This window comes from Notothenia rossii, assembly GCF_949606895.1.
Source record: "Notothenia rossii genome assembly, chromosome: 1".
In the NCBI taxonomy this organism is placed as follows: domain Eukaryota; kingdom Metazoa; phylum Chordata; class Actinopteri; order Perciformes; family Nototheniidae; genus Notothenia; species Notothenia rossii.
In genome coordinates, this window is record NC_136912.1 from 70,052,095 (window position 1) to 70,068,803 (window position 16,709).

Sequence of the window (16,709 nt, forward strand, 5' to 3'; positions counted from 1 at the left end):
TGCTGAGGGCCCAGCTGCCTGTTTGTAATGCCACCTCTCCTACAGCGCCCCCTTACCCCTCACCCTTAAACCTTTGGACCATCCCTCCACAGGATACTCCCGCTCTTATTACATGTGAACCCCTTAAACAGGACTGTATGGGGTTCCTAGGGAGAAGTGAGGTGAACTGAAAGGGGGGGGGGGGGAGGGGGAGTGCGAGGTTATTCACCCGGCAGCCCTCCGAACCCAATCTGGGCACTAGTGTGGATAGGTGAGCCCGAATCTTGAATCCTACACCCCACCATCCCTCCTTTCCCCCCCCCCCCCACTACCAGAAATACCACGAAACCAGACCCTCTTGAGCATACTCCCCTGGCATTAGCCCCGACCCCCCCACTCCTCCGCTCTCTGGGACCACTTGCCCAGTCTGTGCACACATCGAGAGCACATAAACACATCATGAGAGTTGGACGAGATGCAGCCTGGATACATATTTCTGTTGCAGTTAATTAGGTCGAACTGATCCCGTCCCACCAAGGTGGAGTCCCTCTCACACTCCGCCTCCCTAAGTCCCCAACCCCCCCTTCCTTATTCACCGAATCCCCCTCAGAGTTATATTTAGACCGGCATCCACTAGGCTCGCCCTTGCACACCAACAAGTAGATCTCTCTGCCCACACACACACACACACACACACACACACACACACACACACACACACACACACACACACACACACACACACACACACACACACACACACACACACTGCACACATGCTGTCAAGACACACATTCACTCTGACTCTGCTGCTGTCAACTGCAATTAAGGTCATTTAACTGCTCAGCGTGATATATTGCTTGGCACACGGGACATGTCTGAACTCTACATGACGGGGTTTGTTAGAACAGCATGTCTGTTAACAAACTCGTATAATCTCATGTCACATGTAACACTCCAACAGCTCTCTGTGGGTTATTTGTATTTACATCGGCTACTTTCTAATTGGACGAATTAACAGGGAGATGATCATGGAGGATAAAATTCAAATGTAAAATTGAAGATTAAAAAGAAGAAAAAAATAGCAACATTGTTTTTTACTGATCTATTTGTGTAAGCTTCTCTATGATACAAAACCATTTTAACCTTTTTCTTTATTGGACCAACTTTGGGTGTCAGACTTTTTACCAGGAAACTTTCTTACTCTCAATGTAATGTCTGATGTTTTTGAGGAAGAATGCTCAGGATCAATAGTACTTGATTCTGTCTGATCCACATTTTAATTTATTCAACATTTTGCCAATAATCTAGAAGACACTTCAGCCCCTCCATATAACAGATCAGTCATTTTATGTTGACATATCTAAAGAAGAATCTACTCATATTCCCCCATGTTCTTCTCTGTGTTGGTCTTTGTTATTATTTAAAGATTCATATAGTAGAATGTTTGTAATTGTTGATATAATACCTCTTTTCACACTCTCTTGGTCAAGTAATATGAAACATTTTACAGCCTTAAATTGCTTACATAAATGTGTTTGACTCTCCAGATGCCGGTGTGTTCCTACTTCCTGAAGGGAATCTGTAACAACAGCGACTGTCCCTACAGCCACGTCTACGTGTCCCGAAAAGCCGAAGTGTGTGAGGACTTTGTAAAAGGCTACTGTCCTGAAGGAGAGAAGGTAGCACACAACACACCACAAACATTCCATCTGAGGCCCGCTCAATGTGACATTACTTTATGAGCATTTCTTTATCCAGGCATGACCAGGGCAAAAAACTTACAATCAACCAATTCTATCAATTGTTTTGTTGTGAGTTTGTGGGTGAAGTTTGTTACAAAGAGAAAAGTCCCTCTTCTAAACTGCTCAATAACAATCTAGTTCCATTATGTAGTATAACCCATTCATATGAGAAAGATGTCACAGGGTACCCTCCTGTTGTCACATGTGTCAATGTAGAAGATGCTCTGCTAACAAAAAAGCAATAAAGTTCAAAGCACCACATAAAGAAGGCTTTCACTTTCGTATCTCCTTCTATTCCAAGTACACACACCTGTTCACCATCTGACCGGCGCTCAGTCCAGGTCACAGCGGGGTCTTGGACACTGGTCAGCTGACACGTGTTGAACCAGTTAGACTGTCGTCACCTGTATCACTGCGGTATAATGAAATACACGTGACGGCTTCCGCTCTCGTTATACAATGTTTATTGGTTTGACCTCACTAGGATTTTAGTTAACACTTTCTGTTACGCCCATGTTCACAATGCATTTTGTTCAATTTATAGAACTATATAATTACAGTTAAAAACACTGGTGATAAACTCATTATAATCATAAATATTCATATTGACTCTATAAAGGTTAAGTGAGGTGACGGTGATGTTTTATGATATTTTGCAGCACTTTTTCTGCAGTGTGCAGAACACACACAAGTGAAATTATTTGATGATCACTTAAAAAGTGACTTATAAACACACTTCAATGCATCATTGTAATTATTAAAATACATTATAAAGGGATTATATTGTATTTATTTTTGTATAATTCACTATGTTGCTTGCAAAAACATATCCGTGTGACCATAAATTGTGGAGTATAATGATACTTGACTTTATGAGTCGTTTAAATTGTGGTCATAAAGCATATATTAGTTCTCAAAACTAGTATTAAACAGTTCTAAACCCAGATTATAAAACATTATGGGTATGTCTCTGATGCATTATAGACATGGGTTTCATAGAAAGTGTTTCCAACCTGTATTTAGCGCTGCGTAGATGCCAACACTTAAAGTACAATTATTCGTCTAAGCTGTCTTCATTTGAACGTATAATTATATTGTACAACACGTATACAGTTCCACTGAAGTTTAACTGAGGCTTAGGTAAACAAGTGGTTTGGTAACCAATCCTCCCCACAAGCGCGCGCACGCACACACACACACACACACACACACACACACACACACACACACACACACACACACACACACACACACACACACACACACACACACACACACACACACACACACAAATGTACACAGGCACACAGGCAGCAACAGCTGCAGAGGGTGGTGGTCCATAATGGCATAACTGTAGTGTCTGAGTGACACATTGTGGGCCTGATGGGTAACAGAGAATCACCTACACATGACCTGCCCCCCCCCCCCCCCCCCCCCCCCCCGACACACACAAACACACTGTCCCTGTGGCCACCTCAAAGACACACTCCACTCCCCCCCTCTTGGGTTTTCACCTCCCTTTGTCTCCCCCCTTTCCCCGCTTGTTTTTGGAGCGTGGAGTGTGAAACAGATGCTTTTTCACACTGTCAGACCTCATTTAAATAGTGCATGGGGAAATGAGGGTATAGAAAACAAAAGGGATATTAATATTTATTCTATTAGCTGAAGTGCTTAGGTCTGTGATTTTCCCCCCTGTGTGTGTGTATGTTTGCGTGTGTGTTTATGGAGAGCTGTGCTGTGAGGCTCTGGTGGCTCTATGATGGATAGCAGGCAGTAATTATAGATGGGAAAACTGCTGAGGATGGCACTATGGGCCAGGCAGACACTCCGGCAGCTCAGGGGTTAAGTCTGCTCCTCGCCTCCATCCTCCTCCTGCCTCATCCTGGCTTTGTCTCACGCTCACCCTCCACCTCCCGGGATCCATCTCTGGTATCCTAATTGTCCCTTTTTTCTTCACAGCATACATTTTCATGCTGTTTTTTTAATTATTTCCAATTTTCCAATTTACTCAAATGGGGCTCCGGTATCAGGTCCATTTTCTCTTATAGTTTTTGACACGATAAGCCGACAGTCAGCCATCAGAGCGTCTGTGGCCAACTGCCATCCATAGTTTTGGCCATAGTCATCTCTTAATGGATTTTATCAATGGCCATTCGACTGATTCAGCATGTTGAACAGGAATAGAGAGCTGTCAGATTGGCTGTTTAGCCAAATGAACCTGTAGTTTGCACCATTCTTAAAGCAGTTTATCTTAATTGGACCCCTCAAATAGAAATGTCACAGGGCCTTCTTCATTTTTTTAAATACATATTTTCAATTGTAGGCAGTTTAAACAAAATATTGTTCTGTAAGTGCACATGCATGACTGAGAGTTACTCCAGCCATTCATATTGTCCCTGTTATTTGAAAGCCAGCTAATTTCTTTGATACACAGCTTTGGATAATTAAGAGACCACTGCAAAAATGATGAGGTTTGACCAACCTAGGGCCAAAGATCGCAGGGGAGGCGCCAGGCCTCAGATTACTGAGGCCAAATATCATATTTAGACTTTTTATTTTATTTTTTAAAAGAAATACATGATTGTCGCTAAAAGCCTTGTCTCTACATTACAATAAAATATAAAAAATAATTGATTAATTAATTTGAATAAAAATTCAAGTTAGTAGCTATTAAAGGCATAAAAAGACAGAAATGTATAATTATTTCTTTAATAGAAATCTTTCTTCTGCCTGTAAAACGTCCAAACCGGGCTTTTCTGGATAAGCGCATTTTTAAAACATAGTTATTGTCCATGCCGGTTTCAGTTGGATTATTTGTCACAGTTGCTCCGATCAGATCAGTCTCCTCCATTTTGCTTATTATTTACGACTTTTGAATCCACATAAACACATCGGCAAAATCCGGCTTACTTTGAGCATGTTTTAAACAGTTTAATCCCTTGGTGAATTGTTTCCACTTGCGCCGTCCTTTAATTTCTTCATACAGCGGGAATCCAAATGAATGAATCCTGAGTCCAAAAACCATCAAAGTCACTCCAATAGTGCTCCTTAAGCTTTCATCCTCCTTTAACAAAACCACATTCATCCAGTTTGTGACAGTAGTTGTAGCATTTTTGAGACTTTTAAACTTGAATTACCGCTGTTGCGCCCCCCACCCATAACTTCCAACACGAGTCATTTGGGGGGGCTCTTGGGAAAAAAGGTTGGGAACCACTGATTTATAGGTATGTCCTTGAGTAAAATGTACATTTTTCTATTTTATTCTATGAACTACGAACATAATTTCTCTGTTTTGAAATTCCACAAACACTGGATTGTTATGGATGCCATACATGTAGAGATTAAGATTTAAGAAACATTTGGAGTGGTCTCTTCCTTTCCAGGGCTGTACTTAAACACCCCTTTTCACATTCACAAACAGGAAACAATATAGACCCGCTTCCTATTCCCCTTACATTTAAACCAACTAACCTCATATCATCATTACCCTTCTTTTTATTTTCTTACACTATGTGTACAATTATTTAGATTTACTATGTAGGCGAGTCGACTTTGTCCAACAATGATATGAGTAGGCTGTATTACAATTTCAGTTACATGTTCAATGAATATTAAGCACATTACAATAGATGTTTATAGATAATTGCCTCAAAAGCTATTTTACGGTCATCAATGAAAAAAGAACACTGATCATTGAGCCCAACGTGAAGCCTAATACGCGGCCACATACTAAATACTCCAATGACTTGACTCACAATATTGATTAAAAAGGATTTTATTGACTTAGAAATTATTGTATTAAAAAAAATAGTCCATTCCGCTGCGTGAACTGCGGCAACAGCAATGTCATTTAAAATGACGGCATCACTGATTAAAGTTTTCTGTTGCAGTCCAAGTCTGCTCACATTTGGTTCCAAGTCTGCAAAGTCTGTTTCCATTAACCAGTCTTTAGACAACACCAGAGCCCATACTGTGTTCCTTTAGTGTTTTTTTCCTGTCTGTCTTGTTCTGTCGATTTCTCTGACATCCAACGCTCTGTCTTTTGACCTCTTTCATTCTCTTGCACTGATTTTTCTTTTCTGTTTTGGGTACAGTTTAGCCATCATGAATCCAAAATTTGGTGCTAAAATATGAAAATGATGTTAAATCGACAACTTATTTTTGCGGAATGATATGACTGCAAGAATTCCCTTGATCCTCCTTAGCCACGGTCATGTTATCCTAAGCAGCGTTGCGTTAGCAAGTATTTACAACCTCTGAAACTAAGAACAAAAAACAGACTGCTAAAGATTGGAATTGTTTACAGGTCTCTGATTTATAATCCACCCTCGTCCCCAATTCTGGCTACCTGAAGTAAAACTGGAGTTTGTTGGGTTCGGGAAGATTTTATACAACTCTGGTGCTAATAATTCACCAGCGGCATCTGTGTCCAATTCCCATGCATCAATAGCTGTCTCATTGAAATGAATGAGGAGGCTGCCTTTTTTGATGCAATGCTAATATCAGTGTGAACACGACCTAAGATCTACTGACAGTGTGAACTTTCATTTTCTTAACATTACCATCTCTTTGTTGCTGCTCTAGCAACCTGAACTCATTTATTTTTCTATTGAACACACTGTAAGTTGCTTCGGACTAGAGTGTCGGCTTAATGCCCAAGATGTAAATGCATGTGATGTCAATTTTTTATGTTACTGTCTTTTCTATCTCCCTCCCTCCCTCCCTCCCTCTTCCTTTCTTGCTTCTTTTGCTCATTCTCTCAGTCTCGTCGTAAATGTGCTGACTCCTCCTGGTTTTGGCACAGCAGAGAGCTCTCTAATAGGCCCCAGAGACATCCCAGCATTCTTTAAATCAAGTGGAAAATTGTTAACTTGGTGTCGGATAAAGATGTTCTGTCCACTTTAGCTTTTTCCTCCCATTTCCCAGCTCTCTCTCTTTTTATGAAAATGAGGATGAATGGAGATGTAGGGAGAGGACTGAGCTTTTACAGTCAATTTCTCTTACAATTTGTTTCTCACACTCAAAGTGCTTCAGCTTTCTGAACTCCTGTTCCCGTCACCCCTATCTGTTGAATAGAACGCATACATCTTTTAAAGTAAAAAATGTAAAGGTGCACATCAACATTAAAGTGAATATTTTAGGTTTCCGCATAGCAGCAGCTTTCCAAGTATTCTCTGGACGATTGTTTGATGAATAAGTATGATACGCACTCCTGTTGTTGCTAATCATAACAGCCAGTTTTAAGATTTGCAAAGTTGCTTTCAGAATTGTGAGGTTGTACCGCGACACATTGGACTGCATGGTTATCAGAATAATGAGAAGTGCAATACTGAGATCCCAGTTTGTATTCACTACAAGACATCCATCTTTGAAAGTGTGCAATTTTATAAAAACAGCAACACATGTTAATATTCATTGATTTATCTTCTTAAAGACATACATGACTTAAAGATGTTTTTATAATAATGTGAAGGACACATCTTGCACAGCTTGCAATTAATACATTAAATTAAATGAATAAATATAGAGTTTTTGATCACAGAATCAGTTAGAATATTTAGATATAAGCTAAATAAGTTGTGTTATATTCTTAGATGATTTTTTTGGAACATGCACCAGGACTTAAAATAGTTTGGCTTATTTGAAGCGTATGTAAATGCAGGTTTCTTGCTGTTCTGATTTTGTATCTTTATGACTTTTGAAGCATAAGTTAAATCTAATGTTATGTTATTATTACTCTACTAAATGTTACTGTTAAGATTAATCCTATTTACGATTTATTTGGTTTCAGAATTATATTGGTGTTGGCAGATATCCAAAGACGGATCACGGAATCGGATCAGAATTTTTGCTTCTTTGAAAACTATCTTTTTATATATTAAGAAAAATATGACGATTAATACTAGAAAATAATAAACATTAGCGTATTTCTTTGCCCTGTTTTGGCCTGACAGGCTCAGCAGCGATGTCAGACATCAGATATTAAATTGACACCGGCATGAGGTCTGATTTAGGGAGAGAAATGTAGTGTCAAAACCGCAGCCCTATAAGATGATCCAGAGAAACATTTGGCCACGAGCTGACCCTCGGCCTTCCTGGCACCCAGGGGTGCAGAAACACGGTCGTGAGGGCACTGAGAGGGGCTCTGGTGGCAGCGAGTCAGGGCTGCTGGACCCCAGAGAGAGTTTATTAAGAGTCCAAGGTGTCCCAGAAAATCGATCTCCAGATCCTTTACACACGCACACATCCCCCGATACACAGGACCAATCTGCTCCCCAGTACCACACTCCCCTGCACACACACACACACACACACACACACACACACACACACACACACACACACACACACACACACACACACACACACACACACACACACACACACACACACACACTCCTCGCAGCCTGCACCCCAGAGTGAATATATTTAGCTTTTCTGACAGGTGGGAGGGATCGGATCTCGTGGAGAATGAAGCTACCAATTTACACCCGTATTACACTCAAGTTGCAAACATGCATGTGAAAGCTCAATCTCTCATGCACAATACTCGCCAGAATGACGCTAACAGTGACCCGCTTTGCTCAATGTGCATGTTAAAGGAGAGGGTGACTGAAGGAGTATCTTTTGAAAGTAGAAACTTACAAAAGAATGGATGGAATACGAGGAAACCAAATCTCAAATACCTAATCAGGTTATGTCCTTCGTTTCCAAAAACAGTCACACAAGTGGGAAACTTAGTGGGATGAGATCATTGGTAGAAAATCTATTTGAGGGAATGTTTTTTATGGTCAAGAACATTGTTCTAAAACGTTGGGTCGGGCGTTGTTAAAACTTTTTAACCAACCATTCCCCCGAGTTTCACGTGGGTGTGTGTGAAATATTCGTACCATTTTTCATCTTTAACAAAAAAAATACAACTGTACACCAATGACTAGCTTACATGTTAATGCGTCTTAGAATACGCCATAAACTGTTAAATTATTTGGATTAGTCCTTCCCTGTTTCCCAAGAATTCCCAACGTTTTCTCCGGGCGAAACCCTTAACCCTTAATTCAACTATTTTTTTATTTAAAGATGTGACGGCTCTACTCCCTGTTTTTCCCTGGTTTCTCTGTCTTCTGTTGCCTTCCTCTTTGTAGAACAGGCATAGTTTCACGTAGCCAGACCTTTCGCCACACTCTGTTTGATTTCTGGGCCAGCTGACGTAAAGCAGTTAACTCATTCTTTAGAGTTACACCATTAAATTAGCAAGGGAAAGTGCTCAAAATCACCCCAAGACAACAATAACATATAATTGTCCAATCGCCCAACGCCTGTATCTTTTATTCAGTGTTTAGATCTTAAAAGTGCTGCACTCCATCCTTGTTATGATGAAACCAATGATGTTATTATCTCACAAAGGGGCATGAAGGGTGGCTGTTGCTCAGGAAGTAGAGCAGTTGTCAACCAAACAGAAGTTGGTGGTTCTATCCCTAGCCCAAGTCTCCTTAGGCAAGATGCTTCACCCCAAGTTGCTTCCAATGGCATGGCCAACTTGTGTGAATTTTAGAGAAAGTGTCTAGAGGTGACACAAACTGGAAGGCCATTATATAAATGCAATCTATTTACGTTTTATGATTATTAGTGCACACTTGTTCTGTTGGTTGCAAATGGTCTTGGAAAAAAAGGTTATTAACTTAGCACAAGCAGCTTCCTGCCATATGTTTAAGTATTAGCTGAAACAAGACAAACCTGTGGCTTTGTGTCTAAATGTGCCCGTCTCTAACCCCCAGTGTAAGAAGAAACACACTCTGGTGTGTCCGGACTTCTCTAAGTCGGGATCCTGCCCTCGAGGAGCCCGCTGCAAACTCCAGCACCGCCAACGAGCCAAGAGAAGTGCAAGCAGCACCTCCAGCACCGCGGCCAAGAGAGGCCGGAACAAGGAGCCGGCTAAGAGGTGAGGGAGGCAGAGTTTACAGATATCACTCATAATTGGCGAGGATTATAATTGAAATGAATTGAATACGTATAAGGTGAAGCGTTGGAGGGGAATAGGGTAAACACTTTATTTACAAGATACCACCATTAAACGTATTCAGTTGTTTACTTACTTAAAGACAATAATGTTGTTTTGTTACAAGCTTTGCAAATGAGGCATTGCTTTTATTGTTAGAATAGAAATGCAAACATTGGATAGCTCAGAGTACGAGAAGAATACTGTTTTTGAACAAATGTTCCTGAAAGATAAGTGTTATAACATTTTGCAGGTCGAAGCGGGTAAAAAAGGATAGGAATAAAGAACTATTATATACCAGCCTAAAACATACTTAGATTTGGAGAAATATTTTTTGTATTACACATTCTCTGAAATGTTTGGTTAAAATGTACAAATGACGCATTATCTAATTCTTACTAAGTACATTTAAGAAAATTCTACAGTGGCAACTAAACAAAGTGTCATAAAATAAACACTCAAGTATGTATTGCGGATGTTTTCTTTTCCCTAGTCCAAGTTATCGATTGAAATTGGCCAGCGGACGTGGCGTCTCTCTTTAGTACCTTTTTTTTATTTTTTTTATTTCATATTTAGTTTCATTATACATACATGTTCACATTTTGGTCAAGAGTTTTTCCATTTTCATTTAGCTGTATCTACATAGCCAACATAAGAGAAGAAAACAAGTACAAAAAGAGATCAATAAAAATGTCTTTAGTATCTTTTAACATCCTGTTTAATTTGTTGTTTTCTTTTGTTTTTGTTTTTTCCCTAGGCCCCGCCTGTCTGTGGTCATCCCTCAGGACTCTCAGGCAGATCCAGGGACGCCCACCAAAGGTCCTCTGGCACTGCCCTCTTTCATCTCCCTCTCCAGCTCTCCAGAGGATGCAGACGCCCCGGTCACGCTGCTGTCTGAGACCTCACAGGTTAAAGGTGACCGAAACACATGACCCCACCAACCATAGACCACCTCAGATTGTCCCAAGGTGTACGCAAAAACAATCCGGCCAACTTTGACATTTTCTTTGTTAAATTAATTCAACTTTATCCTACCCTACATACAATTGTTGTTCACACATGTATTTCCTGTGCAGTGGGGATTATTACTGATATTACAAAAGCGATCTATTCCATCTTCTTTGCCAGATTTTGTTAATCAGAAATATTTAGGTTTTGTTTATGACATCAGCGACTGATAGTTCTGAGAAACATCACTCTCAACTCGATTAAAAGGAATAGAATAGTTGAGATTAATAAAAACTGCCAATTCTGACCATGTTTGGATTTTACATTTACAGAATTGGCAAATACATTTTTGTTAATTGATAGGAATTATGGAAAAAGAACATGTAGGTTGTCAACAAATGGGATGTTCCTTAAGAGGACTAGCTGCTTCACTCAGTGTAAAAGTGCTGAGTGTGGAGTGTAATTGTCCGGAGACGTTTTGTGGAAGGATCATGTTTGTCCTGAAAGCCCCAGGATCATTCCCAGATTCCATGAGAATGGGGAGTGGTGATTCGTCTGCGCTGCAGACAGATAATGATGATCAGAGCCGCGCTGTGGAGTTTGATGATGCTCAGGGGAGGAGTAATAATGCTCAGAGGACAGAGGTAATAATATTTAGGTTTTAGGCTGGCCCGAGGCACAGCTGAGCTCTCTGTTGACAGACATGACAGATAGAGGATTAGGAGAAAGGGAACCCTCCCCTCTTCAAACCTCTTCCATCCCCCAACCCCCCCCTCATCTTCCCACCAGGCACGACCATCCACCTGCCCCTGACTGCTGGACACACGCACACACTGACATAGATACATACATGCTGACTCGCAAGAACAAATGGTATCCCTTTCACATGAATTGAACCGTTTATACCACGCACTACTTTACCAAACACTTCAGTTATCAATATTGTAATATTACCTCCTTAGAAAATGTTTGTCTTCAGTCGATTTTGTAGGATTTGCTCAAATAAATAAGGTTTATTGCAGAATGTGGTCAAGCTATCGGAGTAATAATATTATATTTTATCTCGGGGGAAAACAGACAACAGATGTGTTTTTATTTGAAGAATACAATTCAAATATCCCAAGAGACACGGTAGATTTGTAAATGGCTTTGTGGAAAGCTGGAGGAGGATCATCAATCTCATCTTAACTGCAGTTAGTTATGAGATTTGGACAGTTAATAAGTGAATGAGTAAATGAGTTGTTCTATACGACATTATTGTCTTAGCATAGACAGGTATTTCCAAACCTTAACAGCTTATAAGGACATTAATAATTTAAAGAAGAAAAACCTTTAGGGGAAATCATCTTTAAAACATTTTTTAAAGATTTGTCACTCTTACTTTTCCATTTCTAGATAATCCTCCTTCTCTTTCATGATTTTATATTTAGTCTCTTCTGCTTGGAAACGAGCAGGAGCTTTGACCTGGCCCGATCATCTTGACCGCCGACTTTCCCTAGTCACACACACAGTGCACACGCACCAATATAATCATATCGGTGCAGTAAATGTTTTTCTCTTGTGTCCTCTGAGTGTTTTAGTTTATGTTTTTGCATTTATGTGTGTATGCTTCATGTCGGAATCCAGTGAGTTTGGAAGGATGTCCTGCTCACATCTAAGTTCTTTGCAGCTGCTCGTGTCTCTTGGCATGGTTCTAACACATCCTTGGAAATTGCTAGCTAACTTTTCAGGAATGGAAAGCATTTATTATATAAGATACCAGTTAAATGTGATACTTGTGTTATTTACTTAGTGTAAATGTAAGAAGCAGCAAAGAGCTAACGGATGGCAGCGTCAAACATAGTGTTAGACTTGTATCTTTTATTAATATATTTTATTTATATTTTAAGGACTTTACAAACCAGGGGCGTATTTTTCCTGCAATGAATATGTACGTCATTATTCCTTTTCTAAACTGTTTTTGTCATTAACACCTTCCCGCAGAATGCAATTATTATGAGTCAGAAAAGGGAAGTGTTTTTTTCGGAACATCGCTGATCATCTCAGTTTAGCTAATCTATTCTAGCTCAAAAAGTCGCAACAATATTGCATGTTGCCAAAGGAACACTGCCAGCATCATCGTGTTTTAGTCATGGAAAATAATATATATTTTAAATAGGCCGTATTATGCACATTTTCAGGTTTAATTTGGGGATTTTATTCCTCTATTGTGACAAGTTTACATCCTTTGATGTTCTAAACGGTCCTTATTTTTCTCATGCTGCCTGTGCTGCAGCTCCTCTGTTCACCCTCTGTCTGAAACCAGAGCCCAGTCTGTTCTGATTGGTTAGCTTGCCTGCTCTGTTTTGATTGGTCAACCGCTTAGAGATGTCCCGCCACTTATTGTTGGAGTGCTAGCCAATAGAATCGAGTGTTACATAGTGATGTCATTATGTAACAGAAGTATACAAAAGAGTCCAATGAAGGCGTTTCAGGCAGGGGGGCGGGAGTATTTGGGAGAAAACTTTTATATTTTAGCCTTTGCAGACCATTTACATGCACAAAAACCTATATAACACTACAGGTAAGCGAAAAGCATAAAAGGGCCCCTTTAAGTCATGGCTTTAACGATACGAACTGGTCTAAATGAACTCATCTGGCGGGCTGCCGCATGTCTTCATGTTTACTTTACATGCTCTCCCTGACACACACAGGTATGATCATTTTGTCGTCCCTCCTCTCAGTCTGTCCGCATAGTTTGAGCTCTTAAGTAATACTGATGACACTCTGCTGCTTCACTTACACACTGCGCCGCCCAGAGCCTCATTAAAGGTGGAACTGAGCCAAACAAGCTCCTCTTCACTTTGCATAAATTAGCTTAGGCGCAATGTATCACTGCCAGATTGCGACCTCACACGCAGACACACATTTCCTGTACACACATCTCCATACACCTCTTCCTCGTTTACTCATCAGCTGAGATGTCATCACTCAGGGTTTCAGCAGGATTCAACACACAGAAGATAACAGTCAGATACACACATCTTGTATCTTCCTGCCATTACTCATTTCCTGTTTTTCCTCCGCAGAGAAAAGGCTGCAGATCAAGCCTCGGCTGTGAGAAAAAGAGAAAAGACGCACCAGAGGTAAAATAAAGACTCAGCAATGATTTCTGTGCTCAAGGTTTGTCCTGACGGGTGTATCTGTGTCTCTGTCCTATGAATTCACTCAGGGCCTGAAAGTTTTTTTTTTAATATATATCTATCTGTTTTACATATCAATTTGGGTGTTTTACAGTGCAGATTTTATTGATCAAGTTTTGTACATTTCAAAAAAGACTAAATAAAAGGTGAACTCATAACTGTGTGGTGTTTCCCAGACTCTTTTTGACATGTGAAGTCAGCGCTGTGAGTGTTTATAGGCTGCGAGGGTCTTTCTGTTTGGGAGCGGCCGCGTCGTCACATGACCCGAGCGTGTTTGGGAGAGTTTTCCTTTGGAAGGTGGTGACAGAAGCAGCAGTGCCCCTCACTTTAAAGCCTGGAGGACGAGACACATGAGCGGACGGTGACTTCATCCGCACCATGCTGTGAGTCTGCGTGAGTGTGTGTGATTTAAGAGGATGCGTGCACACACTGAAACAAGTCTCTTTTTTTGTGTTCTATCAACAATACCATCAATCACATACAGTATATTTAAAACCTTATTTGATGGTAGTTACATCATAAAGGGATATATTATAAATCATTGTTCGGGACAGCACCTTAACAACATATTATAATGTTCCCCATTTGTTCCCTTATGGGCTTCCATGATGGCTTTAACATGTGTTGGCTATGTGATTAGCAGAAATATTCAAGTCTTCTTCAATTTTGCACAAAATGTAAAGATACTTAAACTAAACTGACAACATATAAAGGTAGGACAATCAGGTATTCATGCAAAAATAATCAGAATACCAGATAAGATTTAAAGTCCTAAAACTTAAATATAATGTAGCATTGTTATACTTGCGGTCCCCTTGTCTCAAAGTTATTATTATAATTGTTTTATTAATGTATTGTTTAAACACCAGAATCAGGGTCTCGATTTGACAAATGTTTAAGGAGATTAAAACTTTTTGAAAGTGGCAGTAAATAACCCCCACAGCTTTTATTAAAAAAGGCAGTCACTAAAAACGTGGCAAAAGAAATGTAACATCCCTAGCTTTGTGTTCACGCTAGTTATTTTGTCTCAAACTTGTAGAATTATCAATATACATAGAATTCCAATCCTTTTATTGATCGATTGATGCAAAATCCACTTACAAGTTGGTGGGCATGGGAAGTCACGCAACCGCCATGTAGTTAGTTTATAGCCCAACCATAGTTTTTCACTTCTGGCAATAGCATTTAAAACTATTAAATTGGTATTCGATTGCAAAGATTATCTTGCTGTACAAGATGTTTAAATATCATGAATGTTTTATTTTGCAATTTACCTTATTTTCTGCAATGATACAATATCTGACAACAAAAAAAGCAACCCTATATCTGCTGGGTTTGCCTATAGAACAATGTCATCCCTGCATCACTCTATACTCAACTTTAAGCCCCAGATGGAATTAAAATCACTAACCAGCACATGTAATATTACAATCAAACATCACCTTATGACGCATTGGAACATCAGTTACTGAAACTGATGGGTCTTTTTAAACTAACACCAATTATGTCCCATCAATTATAAAACGAGTATGAAACATGTTGATTTACATTACAACCAAAATGAAAGCAGTAATCCAACATTTTATTTTTGCCAACATAAGGATGAGGAACTACATATTTTAATAAAAATTCACTATTGATGTTAGAAATTGTTTGGCAAAATAATCTTAAAGGTAGGGTAGGTAAGAATGGAGAAACCAGCTTGAGTGCGCTACAATTTGAAAGTACACAACCAAAAGAAATCTGCCCCTTCCTTCAGACTTCCTTACAGAGCCCCTCCTCCAACACACACGAACGTGCACATGACCAATGAGGGCACGAGATGACTTAGTGCACGAGATGGAAGGCTGACAGGCAGGTAAGCCATCAAGTTATCTGCCGCGGGCCGAGGCAGATAGTTGGACAGCGCCATGGCTTCCACAGATGAAATATTTGTATATATTTATTGTCAAAGCATTTAATGTATTCATTGCTATTGGGATGTTTAGAGCATTCCATGGAATATAACAAAGTGTTTCTGAAGTGAATTACTTACTCTACCTTTAACTGAAGATAATTTTACGAGATTTTCTAAGAGTAAACACGTCAGCAGGATCCTGTTTAGCATAACAGTTTAAAAGATGTGTACCTTGATTCCTCACAGCATGTATTTCTTCATCTCTGTTTGCATGTGATATCATTGACTGTAGAGTGGAACAAAGAGGATGCTGGGATAAGTAACTCATCCCCTGCTCTGCACAGTTAGTACAGACCTGTGCTAATACATCTATTAATACGCTGTTTGTGTGTAAGTGAGAGTGTGTGAGCGTGGAGCCTTATCTTTACAGCATTACCACGCTATTTAACTGAGTTGTCACGGCGACAAACAAGGAGTATGACACTCAGGAGGCCTGCAACACAAATACACACCTAGGAGGACACAATACAAACAGGCATATGTACTGCCTCCATGCTAATGAGATTAGGGCCAAGGCTTAAAGAAACAGTGTGTTCACGTTTTTTAGTCAATGGTTGAATATACAAAAATTGCAACACACAATTTACATGTAGGTCTTGGGTACATTATTAAAGGTTGACTTCTATTTTTTTGTTTGTAGTTATGCACATTTAGAGTGAAATGTTAACGATAAAAAAAAAGTTGTACTAACTTTTTTCCACTTGGGTCAGCTACAGGAAATCTTTCCATAATGGCAGCCATCTGGTAAAATAGGAAGAGTTCCATACTGGAATGTTTCGTCTTGTTGTGTTCTTACCTTATCCAAAATATTTCCAAAATGTTCCAACCTAGAGAAATCCGCAATTTCAATCAAGGTTATGGTGCGTTTGATTTGGTTGCCTCTTATGACGACGTATCCTCTT

The 16,709-nt window shown here is 39.8% G+C and overlaps 1 protein-coding gene across 1 annotated transcript in view; it reads left to right on the forward strand.

Annotated features, from left to right (window-relative positions):
- zc3h3 (zinc finger CCCH-type containing 3) overlaps positions 1-14,008 on the forward strand; it is a 30,448-nt gene extending 16,440 nt beyond the window's left edge. Inside the window, exons 6-9 of the mRNA XM_079666500.1 lie at positions 1,530-1,661; positions 9,500-9,663; positions 10,478-10,635; positions 13,737-14,008. Coding sequence (XP_079522626.1) covers positions 1,530-1,661; positions 9,500-9,663; positions 10,478-10,635; positions 13,737-13,768 — 486 coding nt within the window. The 3' untranslated portion in view covers positions 13,769-14,008. The remainder of the gene's footprint in view (positions 1-1,529; positions 1,662-9,499; positions 9,664-10,477; positions 10,636-13,736) is intronic.
- Positions 14,009-16,709: the final 2,701 nt, after the last annotated feature.